The sequence below is a fragment of the Colletotrichum chrysophilum genome, assembly GCF_026319265.1.
Source record: "Colletotrichum chrysophilum strain AFK26 chromosome Unknown scaffold_171, whole genome shotgun sequence".
Lineage (NCBI taxonomy): Eukaryota > Fungi > Ascomycota > Sordariomycetes > Glomerellales > Glomerellaceae > Colletotrichum > Colletotrichum chrysophilum.
In genome coordinates, this window is record NW_026517458.1 from 47711 (window position 1) to 67946 (window position 20236).

At 54.8% G+C, this 20236-nt stretch overlaps 5 protein-coding genes across 5 annotated transcripts; 1 reads left to right on the plus strand and 4 right to left on the minus strand.

Moving 5' to 3' along the window:
* Positions 1-651: 651 nt before the first annotated feature.
* On the plus strand, positions 652-3402 carry COL26b_012312 (uncharacterized protein; the record flags this gene model as incomplete). Its single annotated transcript, XM_053184957.1, has 2 exons — positions 652-2126; positions 2208-3402. The coding sequence occupies 2 exons, from the start codon at positions 652-654 to the stop codon at positions 3400-3402; spliced, it is 2670 nt and encodes an 889-aa protein (XP_053031096.1).
* Positions 3403-3691: 289 nt separating this feature from the next.
* Positions 3692-4624, minus strand: COL26b_012313 (uncharacterized protein; the record flags this gene model as incomplete). Its single annotated transcript, XM_053184958.1, has 1 exon — positions 3692-4624. The coding sequence occupies one exon, from the start codon at positions 4622-4624 to the stop codon at positions 3692-3694; it is 933 nt and encodes a 310-aa protein (XP_053031097.1).
* Positions 4625-6013: 1389 nt separating this feature from the next.
* On the minus strand, positions 6014-7220 carry COL26b_012314 (uncharacterized protein; the record flags this gene model as incomplete). The annotated part of the gene is made up of 4 exons (XM_053184959.1): positions 6014-6309; positions 6360-6427; positions 6485-6867; positions 7143-7220. 4 exons carry the CDS (start codon positions 7218-7220, stop codon positions 6014-6016), a joined length of 825 nt encoding a protein of 274 aa, XP_053031098.1.
* Positions 7221-9575: 2355 nt separating this feature from the next.
* On the minus strand, positions 9576-10700 carry COL26b_012315 (uncharacterized protein; the record flags this gene model as incomplete). The annotated part of the gene is made up of 4 exons (XM_053184960.1): positions 9576-9884; positions 9937-9997; positions 10047-10606; positions 10656-10700. The coding sequence occupies 4 exons, from the start codon at positions 10698-10700 to the stop codon at positions 9576-9578; spliced, it is 975 nt and encodes a 324-aa protein (XP_053031099.1).
* Positions 10701-11550: 850 nt separating this feature from the next.
* COL26b_012316 (Type I Iterative PKS) lies at positions 11551-19030 on the minus strand (the record flags this gene model as incomplete). The annotated part of the gene is made up of 6 exons (XM_053184961.1): positions 11551-12417; positions 12470-17430; positions 17484-18071; positions 18128-18314; positions 18376-18789; positions 18845-19030. The coding sequence occupies 6 exons, from the start codon at positions 19028-19030 to the stop codon at positions 11551-11553; spliced, it is 7203 nt and encodes a 2400-aa protein (XP_053031100.1).
* Between the last annotated feature and the right edge of the window lie 1206 nt (positions 19031-20236).

Genomic DNA, 20236 nt, shown 5'->3' on the forward strand with positions numbered 1-20236 from the left:
GGATAGCTCTCGTGCGGAGAGATCCTTCACTGCAACCTTCTGTGCATGGTCAACCGGAGCCATCCGGTATGAAATTGCGGGGTCTCGTTGACAAATCTGCCACGGAGCCGAGACTATTTTCTCCGTTCGTCATGAAGCAGTAGCTTAATTGGGGAGGAACAAGACGGTTGGGTGCAACATGAGGTAGCCGCTGTCCAGGATGGGAAATGCATTTCTTGGCTGGCTTCATACACCCAAGACCACACGGTATAACAGGGTGCGAGACATGATGCCCGCAAGTATTCCTCCACCTCTGTTGCATGGCGGTCTCTTATCAAGAGATGCTTCCTCAGCTCAGAAAGAGACCCATCAGAGGCGATGAGCTCGCTTGCGCCATGTTAGCCTGGTCTTGCTAAGATCTCGATTCAGTCAAACCTCTTGCTGAGGCAACCTTCAGGATGGTTTGTATTTGCCCTCCTACGTGCCTTTTCACGAGTTAACGCATAATAGTCGTTCATCGAACCATTCTTTGCATCTTGGAATGCTTCAGGTGTGGCGGCAGACTTCCTCAACAACTTCCAATCCCCGCCCACTCTGTTTCGCCCGTACGTCCGTTGGTGGTGGCCTCACGGCGCCGTTGAAAACGATGAGATCCGGGCTGAGGTTATCCAAATGGCCGAAGCTGGTTTTGGCGGCGTCGAAATCGAGGATGTCCACCACAGCACCAGTGAAGGTACTGAATGGCACACTGACACCAACGGCTGGGCTTCCGAGCCCTGGTTAGACGCTGTCAAGGTTGCTCTTACCGAAGCCAACTCGCGTGGCATGGGCCATGACTTTGCCTTTGGGCCCGCCTGGCCGATGGCAGTTCCGACTATTGTCCCTGATGATGAGGCCGCAGCCAAGGAGCTTGTGCTTGGCAAAAGCATTATCAATGCCACGACTACCTACAATGGTTCTGTTCCGGGTCCTTTCTCCAAGAGAAAGGATGGCGTCAATGAGCAGGAACTAGTTGCTGTCCAGGCTTGGCGCATTAGTCCAGAATCTAATCCATACGGCAACCCGGTGTATCTGGACTTCGGATCCATGGTCGACTTGACCGATGCAGTGACGGATGGCAAAGTCGCCTTCTCCCCTCCAGACAACTCTTCATGGTTGCTCTTCGCCGCTATCATCCGTGGCACAGGGCAACAGCCCGAAGACTATCCCCACACGACACCAGCCTCCTACGTCGTCGATCACTTCAGCGAAGCTGGCGCTCAGGCCGTGATTGACTTTTGGGAAGATCAAATTCTGACGCCGGAGATGCTTGAACTCATAGCCCAGACACCCACCTCGCTATTTGAGGATTCCCAGGAGATGGTCTCTGCTACTTACTGGACACCCAACTTTGCCGACGAGTTCCTGTCTCGCCGCGGATACAGCGTCACGGGTATTCTCCCTGTCATCACGCAGTACAAGAACAACGCCTATCTCTTCCTGTTCAACGACTCGGAGGCGCAACGAGGATCTCTTCACGACTATCACGAGACCATCACCGATCTCTACGCCGACTATCATATTGCGCTCCTCCGGAAGTGGCTGAACTCTCGCGGGATGAAATACAGGGCGCAGCCCTATGGCATCGACAAATTGGACAGCATGAGAATCGCCACAGCGCTGGATATTCCAGAGGGCGAGTCTCTCGGGTTCCAAGTCATTGACGATTACCGCGTCTTAGCTGGGGCAAATAGCTTCGCTGGTGTTAACGTCATGTCGAACGAGCTGGGAGCTTACAACAAGGCCGCGTACGCAACTACATGGGCCAAGATTCTGGGCACCGTCAATCCTCAGTTCGCCGCTGGCCTGACTCATAATGTTCTCCACGGGTTCTCATATATCTACGGTCCGGAAACGTCATGGCCAGGCTGGGGAGCCTTCACACCGTACAAAGGACGCATCGGATACTCCGAGTCGTGGGGTCCTCGTACTCCGACTTGGATGCACGCTTCCGACTTCACAGCTTACATGGGAAGGGCTTCCTACTTCACCTCGCAAGGTACTCCGAAGTATGATTGCGCTTTCTTTCGACAGAATGGAGCTTCCGACGATCACTACGTCGGCCCATACTTCACCAGCGAGGGCGCTCAACTTGGATGGACGACAACGTACGTAGACGAATACTTGCTGCATCTACCATCGGCTGTTGTAAAAGACGGGCGTCTTGCACCTGACGCAGGGAATTACAGCTTGCTTGTTGTGGCAGAAGATCCCGATGCAGGCCAGGCTCAACTCACGCCCACATCAGCCAGCAAGCTGAGAGACCTTGCAGATGAAGGACTACCGATGCTTTTCCTTGGCAACTGGACGTCACCAGGTTCTCTGGGTTTGTCTGAAGCTGGATCTACTGGTGTCGCTACAGACGTCAAGCATCTCTTGCCCTTGAGCAATGTCGTGAACATCGCCAACTCAAGCGACATCCCCACTGGACTCGAGAAGCTTGGGTTATCCCCAGCTGTCACCCACTCTGCGTTCCCGCTGATTCACATTCGCCGCGAATATGGCGACTTCGATCTGTATTTGTTCACTGCCAACTCGTCATCAACGGGTGTGAGCCAAGATGTCTCGCTGCCTATCCGCCATGAACATGTGGCGCCGCTTGAACTTGACCCTTGGTCTGGCGAGGTCAATCTGGCTGGCCAGTATACCATTGTGAACGGCCGGCTCAACATTGGGATGTCCCTCGAGCCACAACAGTCAAAGATTCTCATCGTCGCTCCATCGTCGGCGGATGTCGTACATGTAGTGAATTCCACTGCCGACTCCATCTTCCGCAACAGCACAAGCGGGCAGCTCTTTGTTCGGAATGGTGAAGCTGGAGATCACACGATTGTACTGAGCAATGGTTCGCAACTTACAACATCCTTCAAAGCTCCCCTGGCTGCATTAGACCTCACGGATTGGGCCTTGGAGGTTGATGACTGGCAACCAGCAAATGAGAACCCTTCAGACGACGTGGGGGATATCGTAGCGACTAAGTTCGTTCACCACAGTCTCAACCTGACTACACTTACTCCTTGGTCAGATATAGATGGACTGCAGAATGTCTCTGGGAACGCGACCTACTCGACAGAGTTCGTTCTTGGAACTGCGGATGCACCATACGGTTCTGACACAGGTGCATACATGGAGCTCGACATGTTCCAGGGGTCTTTCAGGGCTAGGATCAACGGGGAAGCACTAGGTACTCTCGATCAAATGGCTCATCGCTTCGAGGTTAGCAAGTGGCTGCGAAATGGCACTAACACCCTCGAGATGGAGGTAGCTACATCGCTGATCAACCGGATGAGGGCTTTTCAACCGCAATACTATGAGCAGTACGCGAGGCAGAAGTATGGCTTGAAGTCTGTCACAATCCGACCGTTCTCACAAGTAGCTCTTTAAGACTCTAATTGACTTATTTCTCATTTAATGTATTACATATAACGCCCCATGTAAATGCGCCCTCAACGAAATATTCGTACATGATTGACGGCGAGCTCAGTGGTCTTGTTCCAACCACGAGCACACAACCGTCCCCAAGAAAAATGATAGAAATGGAAATCAAGAAACACGCGCGCTCCGACACCCGGAAGTGCTGGGCTAATGAGGACCAGTCCGTTTGGGGGGTTACCCGACCACAAAAACACAGCCGAGATCCGAATGGCGCGCGGGGATCTCTTATGCGGACCTGCTACGAGCCGTCACCCAGCACCATCCAGGCATTGTCGAAGACGCCGTGGTTGGCAGCAGCACGTCCTCTCCTACTCCTCGGACGCGCCGTCGCCCAATGCTGTTGCTCAGACGAGGAAGTAAAAGAAGAAAGAGAAAAGCGACCGGAATCAGAATCAGTTGTCAGGTCAGGGGTATCCTCGGTGTCGGAATCGGGAGGGCTCAGGAGCCCGGAGTCAAACTGCGAAGTTGTGAAATCGGAGGAGTCGTCATCCTCGGACGGGGGCTCGTCCAGGTCAGGCGAACAGAGATAACGGGCGAAAGATTCGTCGCGGCCTAGCTCGGCGAGCGAAAGGTCCAACGCCAGCTGTAAATTATCTTCGTACGAGCGGCGTTGAGCCTGACTCCCGCGCGCCCGCTTGGCGGGACGGACGGTGTACTCAGGCTCAGGGTGCGCGATTGAGCCCAACTCGAAGCCCTCGCCGCGGAGATGCTCATCGTCGTAAAGGAGACCAAGGCGATAAAGTTCGTCGAGGCCTTCTTCGTCTTGATTGGTTCGACTCCTGGTCGTGCCGGAGAGCCGGAACGCGCCCTGCCGCTCCAGGGACGGGGTACGGCGCCGTTGTGGGGCCTCGCCCGGAACTCTAACCCCGTCGAGGGCCGCGGGCTCGCGGCCCTCGTCCGTCTGGTCAGAGCGCCATTGCTGGATGGAGCGGTTGGTCTGCTGGCGCCGGCGGGTCCGGTGCCTTTGGGCTCGTCGCTGGTGGTTGGCGTGGAGGACGAGATCGAGGAGGTGGAATCGTTGGTCGGCGTATTCTCTGTTCAATGACAGAGAGCCGTCGGCGCGGAGGAATGCGCCTTTGTAGTGCGCGCGAGTGCGCGGGTGGGTGACCTGCGAGGGGCCTTGGGAGAGAAGATTTAATGCATCGGCGCTGTTGTGAAGTGAGAGACCCATGGTGGCGGTATTCCGGGAGGGGTGCTTATATGTGTGGTGGGTGTTTCGATCGGTGTAAGTGAGGTGGACGGGAGTGTCCAGAGAAGCTGATCGAAGTGGGAAGAGGGAGGGTCTTCGCCGAAGGGCGTGGGATGAGGGCGCAAGGGCGCGTGGCTTGTTGCCGTTTTCTTGATGTGTGCGTGTCTTAGCTGATGATAGAACGTCGGCGAAGGAGGCAGATATATATGGCGAATAGGCTGCCTGGTGTTGGGCTGACGAGTGTTGGTGATGTTGCGCCTACGTGTGGATGGATTGGGCATGGTGTAGGCTGTTGTCGTAGGCGTCTCTCGAACCCCTGCACATTGGCGGCCGAACGCTCGTCTCAGGGCCTCGCTGTCGACTTGTTAGCGGCCATTTGGGGTCGCTTAGGGAGGGTTGCGGCGGCCGGTGATTGGGAGCCGGCTGGATGGCGGAGAGTGAGTCATGCTTGGCGATGATGAGGCGGAGTGCGCGGTTGGTTACCTGGCAGGCATGCTTACAGGGCTGGTGACTTGGAGGCAGGGTTTGCAGAGGCCAGATTCCGGGGCCGAGAGGCATCCCACCTGGAGTGCTGTTTTCTATTGAGAGTTGGTGGTCTGAAATGAAAGACTGAGGAAGAAACAAGCTCACATGCACAACGTGGCGAACGGGTAGCTTCGGCGGCAACACCGGAGTGAAGTTCCGGGGGAGTCATGGGTGGATGAAACCCGCTGAACGGAGCATTAAGGCCGAAATACAGCGAGCACATGGCACCGCGGACAAGTTCAAGATAACACAGCTACATGCTGTTCTCTTGGTGAAACACAGAGATATGATTCATCCTGAAGATAACGTTATTGTCGGATGTTCAATCCGTCTCGCATATTTGCCTGTGTTGAAGCGGTTATCACTGGGTCGATAGACCCGAGGACGCGGATTAAATCACTGAACAGGGCGTACAGCGATCAATTGGGTTCGATGCATGCTTCGATACCCGATGTCTGACGCAGCACTGCCCTGTGACTCGAACATCCTTGCCGCAACAGCACTAGATAGCCATTGTTCGACGAGGTTTTCCAATTCGTATTCTTGATTGGACAATTGCAACTTAAACACCGTTCCGGAAAACTGGTTTGTCCAATTCTTCGATGACGAAAACTGCTGTTGTTCACACAGACGCTGTGCTGGTCTCCCCCCGCTAGACCCCAAAGGCAAGGCACTCACACTACGCGGCCAGGATACAAGCGGCCGTCACATTAATCACGAGGCAGTGTCAAATTTTCACGGACACAATGGTACAGCAACCAACAGTCTTAACACCAAAAGCACCAGGATGTGCTCTCTCATGTATTCGCTACATAGGTAGATGAGTCCGCGACCTCCACCACACCCTTACTGCGAGACCCGAGGCGAGCGACTTGCTACCGAAGGAGCTATTGTCGTGTCGGTCGCCATCGTCGTCGTCGTGTCGCCGAACGACTTGTTCGATTTGTCGTGGTACACTTGAGATACTGACACCGTGCGGCTGCTTGACATTGATGAGCCCATTGCGGATGCCACGGCGTTCGACAGGTGAACAACCTTGGAGGGAAGCGTTTTGAGGAGCTGGCGCACGTTGGGCAGGCAGGCGACGACGACGCCGACGCCGAGTTCCACGTAGGCCCAGAGTACGACTGCTACGGAGTCGGCTGGAATGTGTTAGCAAACAGTCATCTAGTGTGATAAGATGTGTCCATACCAGTCGTGTTCAATGACGTTGCAAAGGCGGTCAACGTCTTGATGCGGAGGATGCTGACGATGGTGAGGCTGGTCGGGTGTTAGTTGTGATGTACCCATCGACGCCATTACGTTCTCAAAACTCACAAGATACCGACAAGGAACATGGCAATCACTCCGAGTTTCTTCTTCCTGTCCATTTGAAGCTTGTAGAGCTGGGTGATGGGAAGAATGAGCATCACAATGTCGAGAGTGATGTTTAAGGCAACGTGACTGAGCCCGACACGGTTCAGGTCCAAGCACGTCCCCTCGTGTTCTCCATCCCAGCCGTTCCAGAAAAAGTTGATAGGCTGGCATTCGCAAAAGCAGAGGATGATGAAGGATAAACCGACGAGCAAGTTGAGGCCCTGCATCAGCCAGAGGATCTTGCGGAAGCGATTGTCCGGGAAGATCTTGAGGAACAAGAACAAAATTGAGGCCTTGATGGAAGCGAGACCGATGTAGTAGAAGAACTCAAGGACGTAGAGGAGCTGCTTCAAGATTAGCACTCATCAACATTTTGCACCCATGAATGCCTGATTCCACGGACCTTTAAGAAGTACGTGATGCCGTAGTCGTGAAGCGTCCAAATATCTCTGCCAAGCCCAGCACGAACGACTAAATTGAGGTTAGCCAGATTTCGTGAGGATATATATGTCCGCTGGTGTTTGGATACTCACAGAAGAAAAGTTCGATGTAGTAAGCGATGACCATGCCCTGATGAGTGTCAGTGCCTATAGCCTCGAAACAGAACTGGTAGTCTTACAAAAGCAATCATGATGACAGTATCATCAGCTCCCCACACTGAAAGCTTCATGGCCTTGGAAGCAAGCCGCATAACCATGAAGGCGACAGTGACGACAGTCACAGCGCCGCTGATCCAGTATATCGTGGGTCTCTCATCCGTGAGGGGGAAATGGCATTGCGACCAGGTGGCATTCGTGGAGACTGTGTGTTCTGTTAGATGGACCGATCTACCACGCTGTTCGTGATGTTGATGTACTCACTCAGGATCTCTTTGATGCTACATGTCTGCTGGATGCATGGTCCCACGGCTGCATTGAACTTTGGATCGACGCAGAGGCACGCTGCGTCGGTGGCAGGACACGTTGACTGCGTGAGCGCCTTGATCATGCAGCTGACCTAGTAGATACATGTCAGCGACGACTAAGGCCATAAGACTGCTTGCATACTGCACAACTCGGGACACCGTCCAGGTCAATAGCCGCTGAGGCCATGCCCATGAACCCCAGAAACGCCAGAGCGATAGTAAGAAACCGCATCTTGGCTGTCGGCGGTGATCAATATCGAAAGATGCGTTCGTGGACCCGGATCTCGAATTCGTGCCGTCCTGTGGTGTTCTCAGGGTCTCATCCCACCGGGCGGTAGTCAAGACAGTCAGGCACAGAACAAGGACATGCCCAGGAATGGCGAGCATAATAAAGGACGACGGGACAAGAAAGAGGGGTGCGCAAATGACGATGCAGACGCCACATTCTGCTCAGTTATTGAACTACCGATCAGTGAGAGACAGTCGCAGGGACCACAAGCCAGCGAGAGCTCCTCGCGCCGGCCTTTCTGTGGCTTGAAATTCCCTTGTCTCTAGACCTCTAGCTCCAGCTCGGCTACTAGTCGATCTGGAGATTTTACTCTAGTAACCTCTCGCCATCTAGATCGGGGAAGGTGTTGGAGGCCCGGTGCGGGTCCCGGAAGCCGCGAGAGACCGGTGTTGGCAGACCAAGCTGTGGAGTTGAAGGCACGCAAGGTCTCATTGGGAGAATCCCCAGAATTCAGGGGAACTACTCAGGGCTGGAACCAGCAGTTATCGACGGCTACAAACTCCCGTGTTAGCTGGCGAGCGGCTGCTGGCTGCTAGGGGTTGTGGCTTGACAGCGCTAGGCTGTATTCTGGAGTCCTCTGAAGATCTTCATAGCCACAGTCCGGTGATGCCACAACGCGAGTACCCGAGTCTTTCGCATCTTGGTCTCTTTTGGTAAACTCTTCGTGTTTCTTGTGACGCGGGTGACCGTTGCCGGTTGCTTGAGTGGACCGCCACAGTCTTCAGACACGCGAATTCCAAGACATGGAGGCACCGCATTCGGTTCCAAAGGCCTGGACCATGTGAACGATCTTTACGAAAGCAGACTTCAAAGGCACCTATGTATGACGATGTCCGAATGCTCTTCTGGAAACCGACAATCGATGTTTGCGAATTCAGGTCTGAAATACCTCCAATATCCGTACATCAGAGATGGTTTGTGCGCTCCGTTCATCACACAACATGCATGCTGCTAACGGAGACACCCGGCCTTTGAGGGACCACAGACAGCACCATGTTATACCCGTCGCTGCCCAGGACATCCGGGCTACTCCTTGAGACTAGTTAGCCACTAAGGGAACCAGCCGCCATGTTAAAACATGTCGAGATTTTACAGAAACTATCATATCATCACAGAGCGAGCTGCAGAAGGGTTTCAGATGTTTGCATGGATAAAGATGAGGAAACAAAACATGTGATCTTGAAGACTTCGTCATATCGTGCCAGATATTGCAAGACCTTCTGATCGAGCATCACAATAACACAGTGATGTTGCAATCCTCCAGACGTTTTTCATTTTTCATGTTCAAAATATCAAGGCAAGATTGATCTATCCAAACAAGTCTCTAGTCTGTGCACCCGGCAGTTCGATGTCAAACAAGAGCAATCTCACTGCAAGGGGCATTCGCAGTACCGTGCCCCTTTTCGCGCTCTTGTAGATGATGGCGCTAGCAAAATCCTTGACGCCACTCACAAACTAATACACAAAGACGTTGACCGGCCCGGAACCGTTGGGCTGGGAACGCTGCATCGTTCTGTTATGAATGGGTGTTCCGGCGGATCCTCAAAATCTTAGTTGGCCCCAAGAATCAGGGTCACAGCTGCAACAAAACGAGATTCAAAGGGCTGGAATCGTTTCAATGAAAGGATCTTGGTCATATCTAGCAATGTCGGATCAACACTAGGTTAGTATTGTTTATCTTTTGAATGGTGCACCTGAAGTATAAGCCTACTAGAATTCACAAAATGGTTGTCCAACTTGCGTGTGCCTGTCCACAGTTGAGATAATAGGACATTAGATCAAGATGATGTAAGATTGATCGAGAAGACTCCAGATTCCATTTATACACGAATTCTTCATGAGACCACTATTGCATTGATCTAAAGGTGATACGGAGGCTCTGCGCCTTCCACCTTAGAGTAGACAGCAGTAATAGCAGCTGCAAGATCCTCGGGAAGAGGACCAGCCTCAAGTGCGTCAAGTGTCGAGTGGAGTTGCTCTATCTTGGAAACGCCAAAGATAATCGCATCGCCATGTGCCACATCCAAACTGCTGTGGAACGCCGTCCATCTCATAGCGGCTGCGTGTCCACTGATGCCGTGCTTCTCTGCAAGCTTGAGAATCGTCGACACCGCAAGACGGACTGGAGGTTTTCGGTACATGTAAGTGTAAACCTTGCCAATGAAGTTCTGTTCTAGTGTTAGGGTAGGTGAGACTTTCATGGCATGGACTGGAACTTACATCACTCTTCCATCGGCCTGATGAAGCCTTGTGTCCTGAGAAAAGGCCACCGGCTGCGGGACTGAGAGGACGTCAGACTGAGTTCCCTCATAAAATATTTGATGACATACCTGTACGCATAGAACGCCATGTTGTGCTTGCGCAACAGGGGAAACAGCTCCTTCTCGCCTCCTCTCACAATAGCATTATAATGCCCCTCGTACACACTGGGCTTCGTGTACCCATTTTGCTCACAGATCTCCAGAACCTTCTGCACCTCAGCCGCAGAGTAGTTCGACAGGCCGTAGTTCTTGAACTTCCCTTGCTTCAGAGCAGCGTCCATTGCTTTTACCGTATCCTCGAAAGGAGTCTGGCGATCCGGAAAATGCAGGAACATCGTCTCGACGGTGGATGTTTGAAGATCGGTCAGCGACTTGCCAATGCTGACTTCGAGGTTTGCAGGCTGGTGATCACCGGGGTCTGCGCTGTGGACTTTGGTGTGGATGGTGAATCGCGAGGCGGCGTTGGCCCGACCAAGGCGTGACTCGGAAGCGCCCTGGACGCTTGGAGAGTAGTCACGAGCTGTGTCCAGGTTGTTGTATCCGCGGGCGTGGAACGCATCCAAGAGAGCCTGGACATCTTGTTCGCTGTCAAAGTGAGAGGATCCGGGATCGACAGCGGAATCGCCGACCTGGCGTGATTTCAGCAATATTCACTTGGTGTCTTGTTAGGATGCTCACGCTGTGTGTTCCAAGAATGATCTTGAGGGGCGTTTGGGAGGCCATGATGGGTAGGAGTAGGTGTTGATTAAAGGAAGGTATTGTCGGATTTCAAGTTGTGACGAAACACTCACCTTGACATGAGGTGAGACAGACGGTGTTGGGTCTTTATATGCGCAATTCCTACATGACAACGTTGTATTGTATTTTCTCTGACCCAATTTTCAATATATCGGGTCGATCACCGCTTGTTGCTACGCGATGGCCAGGGGAACAACCGCAAGCTCCGCAGCTTCGTCCCCTGTTTTGCACTGTGTTTTTTCTGCACAGCGACCAATCGAAACAGGCATGGTACTGTCGGTATTTGGGTCAATGGCGCCCTGTCATGACTCTGCATCCACTGTTGTCCAGGGTCACCATACCTGTGAGGGGCTTATAAATGTCATACTTATTGTAACACGTCAAACTGAATCCACACTGTGGAGCACGGGAATGACACCAATGCGACGGAAAGACCAGCCTCTTGTGTGATATTTAAGAAAAGGGATCAAATACGTACATGTGTCAGGGATCGAGATTGCAACGGGATATGAGCAAAGTATATCATATTTGAGATAAATGCAGTAAAAGAGAGCCGTCGGCGAAGAGGGCTGCAGAAGCACGCTAGCTGAGATATGAACATCACCATGAGAAAACCTCCTTCATCCGGAGGGTAAGCGGAGAGACCGCGAACGAAAATACCTTTTAAAACAATCCGAAGAGTTGAGGAAAGTTCGAGGACCTTTATACTACATATGGTGCCTACCGGCTTACGAGTAAACGTGACATGTATAATCTATAAACAGCTAATTCCAATCTTTCTATTATCCCTCTCTGTATTCCCCCTCATGGTATCTAAAACAACTAAAGAAACACTTTACTCCGCCTTCGCGCTCGGGCGGAATCTTGACGTAGCAGCCGCCTTTCCGGCAAGTTGCTTGATGCGCTGGCCGCTGGTAATCTCGAAGACCGAGATATCGGCACCAATCTCCTTGGTCATCCACACGCGAAGCTCGACAGCCACAAGCGAGTCGACACCGTAGGCGTTCAAGGGCCTGGAGGGGTCGAGGTCGGCCAACTCGTAGCTGAGAATCTTGGACAGCTGCGCCAGCAATGTGTCCAGGACGATCTGCTCGGCATCCTCCAATGTCTCGGCGGCCGAGATCAGGTCGCCAACCGAGCGCTTGGAAGAGCCCTGCTTTCCGGGCAGCGAGCCGCCGTTTCCGGCGCCCTGCAGAACCAGGTGGTTGTACATGGGCTCGGTCTGCCAGGTAGGCTGCTCAGCGCCCTCGTCTGCGGAGTACTTGGGGAGCCACAGTCTGGGAACGACTTGGGCCTCCTTGACCTTCTCCTCTGCGCTCTGCGAGTTGGGGCGGCAGTAGTAGTCAAGCGCGTTGATGAGCTCCTCAACGGACATGGACGCCCAGCCGATGGAGAGCAGGTAGGTCCTCAAATGGGGTCTGGCAGCGACCATGCCGGCATCGGTCAAGACGGGCGCGTCGAGGGCGGCGACGTTGTGGCCTTGAGCGGAGAGGAACTTGGCGAAGGCATCCTGGAACGAGTTTCCGGCGCTGTAGTTGGCCTGGCCCTGGTTGCCGGTGACACTGGTCAGGGATGACAGCATGACGAAGAAGTCGAGCGCAGAAGCGCTGGAGAGCACCTCCCACAGGTTCTTGGTTCCGGTGACCTTGACGTTGACGGCAGTGTTCCACTGGTCGAGAGTCATCTCGCCGAAAGCATTGTCCTGCAAAGGCGTTAGTTGGATTCTTAGGAAATGACGATTCGTGAAAACTTACGTTGAGGACCGTAGAAGCTTGGATGCATCCACGGACTGGAGGCAAGGAGGCAAGAGCAGAAGAAATCGCGTTCTCCAGAGCCTTCTTGTCAGTGATGTCGCAGTGAGGAGTGACAATCTTGACGCCGTTGCCTTGCAGCTCGCTGACGAGAGCCTTGGAGGCCTCATCACTGGGTCCCTTCCTTGATGTGACAATCAGGTTGCGCGCGCCCTGGCTGACCATCCAGCGGATGATCTCCAGACCAAGACCACCGAAACCACCAGAGACAACGTAGGTGGCATCAGAGGCGAACTCGGCACGGGGCTTGGAGGGCGCAACCACAGGGATGAGATCCTCGGGGTGGTTCTCAATGAGGATCTTGCCGATGTGCTTGCCCGACTGCATGAAGCGCATGGCATCCTGGATCTTCGAGACAGGGAACTTGGTGATGGGCGTCTCGATCTTGAGCTCGCGGCCAATGACACTCTCCATGGCGCGTGCGAAGAGATCGTCAAGGCGGTCGGCGTCCGTCTGGCGCATGTAGTTGAGCTCGAGAGACTCGAATCTCACACCGCGGGCAAAGCTGCCCATTGAAATGCGAGATCGGGACTCAATGTCTGCCAGACCAATCTCGGCGAAGCTTCCGAAGGGTGCGACAAGTTCCCAGGTGGCGCGGAGGGTGTCGCCGGAAAGACTGTTAATGACGATGTCGACGCCACGGCCACCAGTCATTCTCTTGATACCGTCCTTGAAGGTGAGGTCACGGCTGGAGAAGATGTGGTCGCGGGGCAGTCCGTAGGTCTTCTCGAGGAAGTCACGCTTCTCGATGCTACCAACCGTCGCGAAGATCTCGACACCCTCGCGCTGGGCCAGCTGGATCGCAGCCTGGCCGACACCACCAGCGGCAGCGTGGATCAACAAGCTGGGCTTCTTGCCGCGGCGCAGGCGCTTCTCGAGGTCGCCGATGTCGTAGAGACAAGCGTACGCCGTGGTGTACACGATGGGGATGACTGCAGCCTCGGCGAACGACTGGTTGTCGGGGACCTTGGCTAGGGTGCCCTGCGCACCTCTGCCGTAGGTAGAGAACGCGCCGTTGAAGGTGAAGCCGAAGACACGGTCACCGGGCTTGAAGCGGGTGACTCCAGCACCGACTCTGGTGACGATACCGGCGGCCTCGAGACCGACAGGAGTCTCCTGGATCTTACCGAGCATGACGGCCAAGTCCTTGAAGTTGACGGCGGTAGCCATAACCTGGAACTCAACCTCGAGATCCTCCAGGCGAGTGGAGTACAGATGGTCGTCGGTGAAGCGCAGCGAGCTAAGGAGACCGACGGTCTGGATCTGAAGGCGCAGAGGGCGGCTGGGGTCGGCTCCAAAGGCGACTTCGGTGGTGTCGTCGCTGGAAGTCTGCTTGATGTGCTTGGTGATCGCCGAGGCCTCGACAAGGCGAGGAACAGTGATCAAGCCGTTGGTGACCTTGTACGCGGTCTCGATGGGGCCCTCGGTGCTCGACAGGCGTGCATCGACCTCGGCGATCTTGTCGGCAACAGTTTCATCACCCTCCTTGGGGTCAAAGGTGAGAGTGACAAACTCAAGCTCGGGCTTCTCCAGACGAATGCTGGCAGCGAAACCGTTGATGAGGGCAGACTTGGGAGACAGCTCCTTGTTGACCCAGAGCAGGCGCTTCCCGGTGGTCATGTTCTTGACAGCTGAGAGGACGGTGGCATCGGCAGAGGCAAGAAGAGGCGATTCGAGTTCCGAGAGAACAATGTAAGTGCTCTCTGTAATCTCTCCCTCGAGAGCGAGATCAGCCACCGCAGCGGTCTTGACCGTGGCGCCCTTGTCCTTCAGAGAGGAAGCCAGCTTCTCGGCAACGGCGCTCTGGACGCTGGAAGAGAGATCGCCAACGATGAAGTAGCTGCCAGAAGCCGACGTGCCACTGGTGCTCTTGGAAGTGCTCAACACCAAGATCGACGAGTCTTGGTCGGCAAGCGCAGCATCGATGCTGACAAGTCCGGACTCGCTGAAGTACTCGCCCCAGGTGCTGGCCTCGTCTGAGCTCTCGGCCGCCGTCAAGATGAACTTACCGCCGGCCTTGAGGAGACCCAGACACCTGTTGAGGAAACCATCGATGTCATCGTTGGGAATAAGGCCAACGGGCACAAGGAGAGCATCATAAGATGCCGACTCGAAGCCCTGGGAAGCAGGCTCGTCCTTGATGTCGAGAACCTTGAACTGGACAGACTCCTCCGCGATGTTCTTCTGTGCTTCTTCCAAAGAGGAAGAAGAATCGGCGGTGAACTCGTACTGAGAAAAGCGCTGGCCCAATGTAGACGCAACGGCCTTCGTGAAGGCGGCAGTGTTGCTGATATCGAGGATCTTCATGGCGGGGTTCTTGTGAGCAAGGGCACTCAGGTACTTCTGGAAACCCTCAGGTCCGGTGAAGGCCTTCTCAATCGCCTCGGGGTTGAGGAAGTCGGGGTCGATCTTGTAGTCAAAGTTCCATGCCCTGTGTCTGGGGTCCTCCTCGGAGGTTGCGTCTTCATCGCCATCAACCTCGGTGACAATGCATCCCGACACCTTGATCATGGGCTCCTTGGAGGCAGGGTCGACAGCAGTGCAGGACATGAGGTGCTTCTTGCGACCGTGAGAGTCAGAGTCCGCAAAGACGACGTAGCCATCCTCCCTGTGCTCAGCAGTGGAGACCCAAAGCTCCTCCATGAAGGAGAGGACGATGGCGTTCTTCTGCTTCCTGGAGGGGTTGGAAACGAGAGGGACCAGGCATGCCTGAAGAGCACCGTCCAGAGTGGTGGGGTGGATCAAGTGCGGCTGCAGGTAGTTGTGAGGCATCATCGTCTTCAGGAGAGCGGTGGTGGGCTTGACCCTGGCCAGAGTGACGCCGGCGTCGTGGTCGACAACAGCGGACTCGACGGTCTGGAAAGTAGGGCCGAAAGTCAAGCCGACACTCTCCCAAGCGCCGTAGATCTTGTCAGAAGTGACTTGGCTCTTGCAGTTCTGTCGAGCCTGGTCAATCCTGGCCTCGCAGTGGGCCTTGAATGCCTTCTCCTCAAGGCCGCCGTCGACGGCCGTGGCACCCTCATCGTACTCGACGAGAACCTGACCGCAGCAGTGCTCACGCCACTCGTCATCCTCCTGGGCGGTAAGAACTTGGAACTCGCGCCAAGCAGCAGCCTTTGCCTCCAAGGCAGCCTGCTTCACAGGGCGGAGGTACAAGTGCGACTCAATGCCCAGAGCGCCCTCGGGAACCTGCAGGGCGGAGTGGAAAGAGACTTCACGGAAGCGGATTCCCTTGATTGCCTTGCCTGGGTTCGAACGCTCCGCAAGCTGCTTGCAGCCCTCAATGGCCATTACGAGCATACCAGCAGCAGGGTAGAGCACTGAGCCGGAGATGGTGTGGTGCTCAACCCATGGGTTCTCCGAAAGCTTGATCCAGTTCTTCCAGATGGCGTCGTGCTTGCCGTCCCAATCGTTGACAGGAGCTCCGAGAAGCTCGTGGCGAGGGTAAGGGCGAAAGCGGAAGTTTCTGCTGAGACGGCACTCGTTCCAGTACTCGCGAGTGTGGTTGAAGGGGTAGCGAGGGAGATCAATCATCATCAGCGGCTTGGCTCCGGGGACGTGGTTGACCTTCAGAAGATCGACCTGGATGCCACGAGTGAACAGGGATCCAACTCCGGCCATGGCCATCTCCACGTCAAACTCGCCACGCTTGAGAAGGTGGTGGTACTTCACATCACCGTTGACTCTAACGTCCTGGACGATGTTGCGCAGAGGTCCCTGCAGAGCCGCATGGGGTCCGACTTCGACGAGGTCGGTGATGAGAGGTGACTGGTTGCCATCGGCGTTGGGCTCGGACAAGGCTTGGAGCATAGCCGTCACCGACTCGTTGAATCTCACGGGGGAGGTGAGATTCTTGGTCCAATAGCCGGCGTCGCGCAGCCTAGAGGGTTGAATCTGCGTTCCGTATGCGGACGAGAAGAACTGCACTCCAGAGGCCTCAGAACCAGGCTGGATCTTTCCAATGCACTCGGTGTACTCCTGGGCAATGGGGTCCATGAATCTCGAGTGGTACGCCATCTCAACCTTCAGCTTGCGGGCGAAGACCTTCTCCGCGCTGAGCATGTCGACAAGGGCCTCGATCTGCGCAACGTCTCCGCTGACAGTGTGGCTGGTCTTGCTGTTCATGCAAGCAACAGTGAGCTTGCCGACAGACTCAAAACCGGTCTTGTTGACGCGGTCAATGGCATCCTGCGTCTTCTCGAGACACAGGCCGACAGCAGCCATCGTACCCTTCGGCTGCTCCGGCGAGTTGGCCAGCTTGGCGGACAGCTTACCACGCCAGTACGCAATACGCCAAGCACTCTCCTGAGAGATCGCGCCAGAAGAGTAGGCGGCCGCGATTTCACCGGAAGAGTGGCCGACAACAGCACGGAAGTTGACACCCCAATCGTTGAGGAGGTCGACCAGAGCGACCTGGAGAGCGGTGCAGAGAGTCTGCGAGAACTCGGCGGCGTTGACGCGAGAATCATCGGCAGTCTTCTCGAGCTCCTCAATCGCGGACCACTCGCATCCCAGCGTCTTCAGGTACGCGTCAGCGCGCTCGATGCTTGCCCGGTAGACATCGTAGTGCATCAGCTGCTTGCCCATGCGAGCCCACTGGGCGCCCTGGCCAGTGAACACAAACGCGACGCCGGGGTCAGCGACAACGCGCGTAGCTTGTTGACCTTCAGCCAGGGCATTCTCCAACTGCACTGACGAGCTGGCGACGACCGCGGTGCGCCAGTTGAATGTTGACCTCTTGGCTGCCAGGGTGTAGCTGAGATTGTACAGGGACTCAGTCATGTTGGGCAGGTAGGTCTTGTAGGAGTCGGCAAGACGAGCAATACCATCCTGGTCGTGACTGCTGAAGACAAACAACTGAGGAGAGAAGAGAGAGCCGTTGATGACAGGAGGTGCCTTGATAACTGCGATCGCGTGTTAGCACATGCTTCAACAAGCGCAACATGGTAAGACTTACAGGATGTGCCTGGCAGCTGGGGCGCTTCGATGGTCCTGTGAGGCGCCTCGAGGCCGCTCTCTCTCAGGAAGGTGAGCGCATCTTCCAAGACGACATGGGCGTTGGTGCCCGAAACACCGAAAGAGTTGATGGAGACTCGGCGAACGCCAGTCTTGGTCTGGGGCCACAGCATGGCCTTCGTCGGGAAGTTAAGATGCCACTCGGCTGGAATCTTGGGGTTTACTTCCTCGAACCATGCGTTCGCAGGAATGATACCCTTCTCCACGCACAGAACGCCCTTGATAAAAGACGCAATACCGGAGTTACCCTCAGTGTGTCCGATGTTGCTCTTGAGGGCACCAATGTGAAGAGGCTCCTCGGCCGAGCGGAACTGAGAGAACATTTCACTGATGGCGCCGGCCTCCGTTGGGTCACCGACGTTGGTGCCGGTTCCGTGGGCCTCGAAGAAGCGCGTGTCTGCGGGGTCAAGCTTGGCTTGGGCATACGTCAAGCGCATAAGCTCAGCCTGAGCCTCCTTCGCGGGGGCGGTAAGACCGGGCGAGTGACCGTCGTGGTTGCATCCAGAATTGCGGATAACGGCACGAATAGCTGGTGATAATGTCAGCGTCGCGGCCAGGTAAAATACGGGGAAAAGATCAACTCACTGTCTCCATCGCGAATGGCATCGGACATCCTTTTCAGGACGACAGCAGCGATACCTTCACCTCTTCCGTAGCCGTTTGCCCTCTTGTCGAAACTGTATGAGGCACCGGCCGGGTCCAAAACACCAAGACCATTCAGCTCCAGACCCATTTCAGGGGAAAGAAGCACGTTGGTGCCGCAGGCAATGGCCTAATGAGCAGTGTTGTCAGCACAAGGTATCATAGTAAGCTAGGGGAACTCTGGATCTTACAATATTACAGTCTCGTGACTTCAGGCCAATGACAGCCTGGTGAAGAGCCACCATACTACTGGAGCAGGCGGTGTCGACACTGAGAGCAGGTCCTCTGAGATCGTAGAACCATGAACAACGTCCAGCCAGCGTACTGGCGATTGTGCCACATGCCGTGTAAGTCATTGGGGTATCTGTGTCCTTGATCATAAGATCACGGTAGTCCCACATGAAAGCTCCCGCGTAGACACCAGTTGGTGAGCCAGCCATGTCGCGCATAGTGTAGCCAGCATTTTCCATGGCTGTGTAGACACACTCGAGGAGCATGCGCTGCTGGGGATCTAAGCTCGCCGCCTCTGCGGGCGTCATTGCGAAGAAGGGGGCATCAAACGCCTTCACGTTGGCCTGCATGAAGTGTCCCAACTTTCCGCCAATCTATGACAACGTTAGCCAAACTCATCCAGGTATCGAGGGTGGCATGATGACTTACAACTCCATCTCTGTGGTTGTCGGGATGCCAGAAGGCTTCCGCGTTGTATCGATCTGCTGGCACGGGGGCTTGCGCGGATCTTCCAGCAACAAGAAAATCAAAGAACTTTTCAACGCTGTCTCCGTCGCAAGGCAGCTTGGCATCCAAGCCAATAACAGCAATAGGTTCGGGAAGAGGCTCAGCCATTTTGAGGGTAGGGTATGTGAGATGGGAATGAGGTCGGAGTGTTGATCACTAGTATGGCTTGCCAGCAAAATCAAGCGTGAAGAACAGGAATGACGAGGACTTTGACTTGAGAGTTCTGAAGATCTGCGGATGGTTCGATATATACATCGGAATCTCGTTCCCGTTAAGTGGCTGGCTGATGTTTATTTTTCCCGCCGGCTTTCACTCACCGGCGTTACGAGCTTGATACACAGAGACCGGGTTTGCCCCGATCACGGCCACAGGCAAGGATGGATTAGTGAACACCCTGAAGGACCCCTAATTCCAGGAAACCTAAAATCTCTGGGTCAAAGATGCAGCACGCAAGCGAGGCCGCCGTTGAACGCGCCATAGGCTGTCTCCGGTGAAGGCGGTGATAGTGAGTTGTCTTACACCGCCGCAATGGTTCAACCCAGTGCTTAGCCCCTACAAAGCAGCGTACGAGTAAGTCCTGTGGATTCAATGCTGATGTTGATGAGGCCAGGACCCAAGCTGTCCTTGGCAGTCGTTGTTTTGCACCCACCCGTAAGGCAACATCTCGGCAGGTACATGCCTCATTCAGAAAAGAATCTGATAACCCACGTTTCAAGCAAAGTCCTGTTGTCAAATCACCAGTCTCCACGCAGTGTGATAACGAATTCTTCACCGTCTTTAGTTACATGATTCAGTTGGGTGCGTCTTCACGAACACGCGGAAGGTGGGCAACACGGAATAACCTCGTACGCCTCGATGCCAAATCCACTGAAGTCGAAATGTTGGATGTTCCATCGCCCCGTAATTGCCGAGGCCGGGAATGCTGCAGAAATGATATTGGACGTAGCAATGGCCACGTTACGAAACGATCGCATCGTCTCGTCTGGGCGCCAAGGCGGCACGGAGGCGTGGGGGAGGGTCGGCGGGTCAACGGGGGGTGTCGCCGGGGCACCGGGGCCCCGGGGCCGAGACGCGGTACGGGGCACAAAAACCTGCGCAACGTACAATACAAGCATTAGGGGTCTCTCCGTGCTGCCGGACACACCCGGACCTGGTCCCAAAGCCCCCATGTTCGTATGAGGGCATGACTCGATAATGCAGCAGCGAGGCCTACACTCCACCCCCAGCCAGTATCTACCGGTAGAAACTTGGAAATTAATCTAAATCGCCATTTATTTCCACATAGCTCATAAGAGGATAAACTTAGCGCACGAA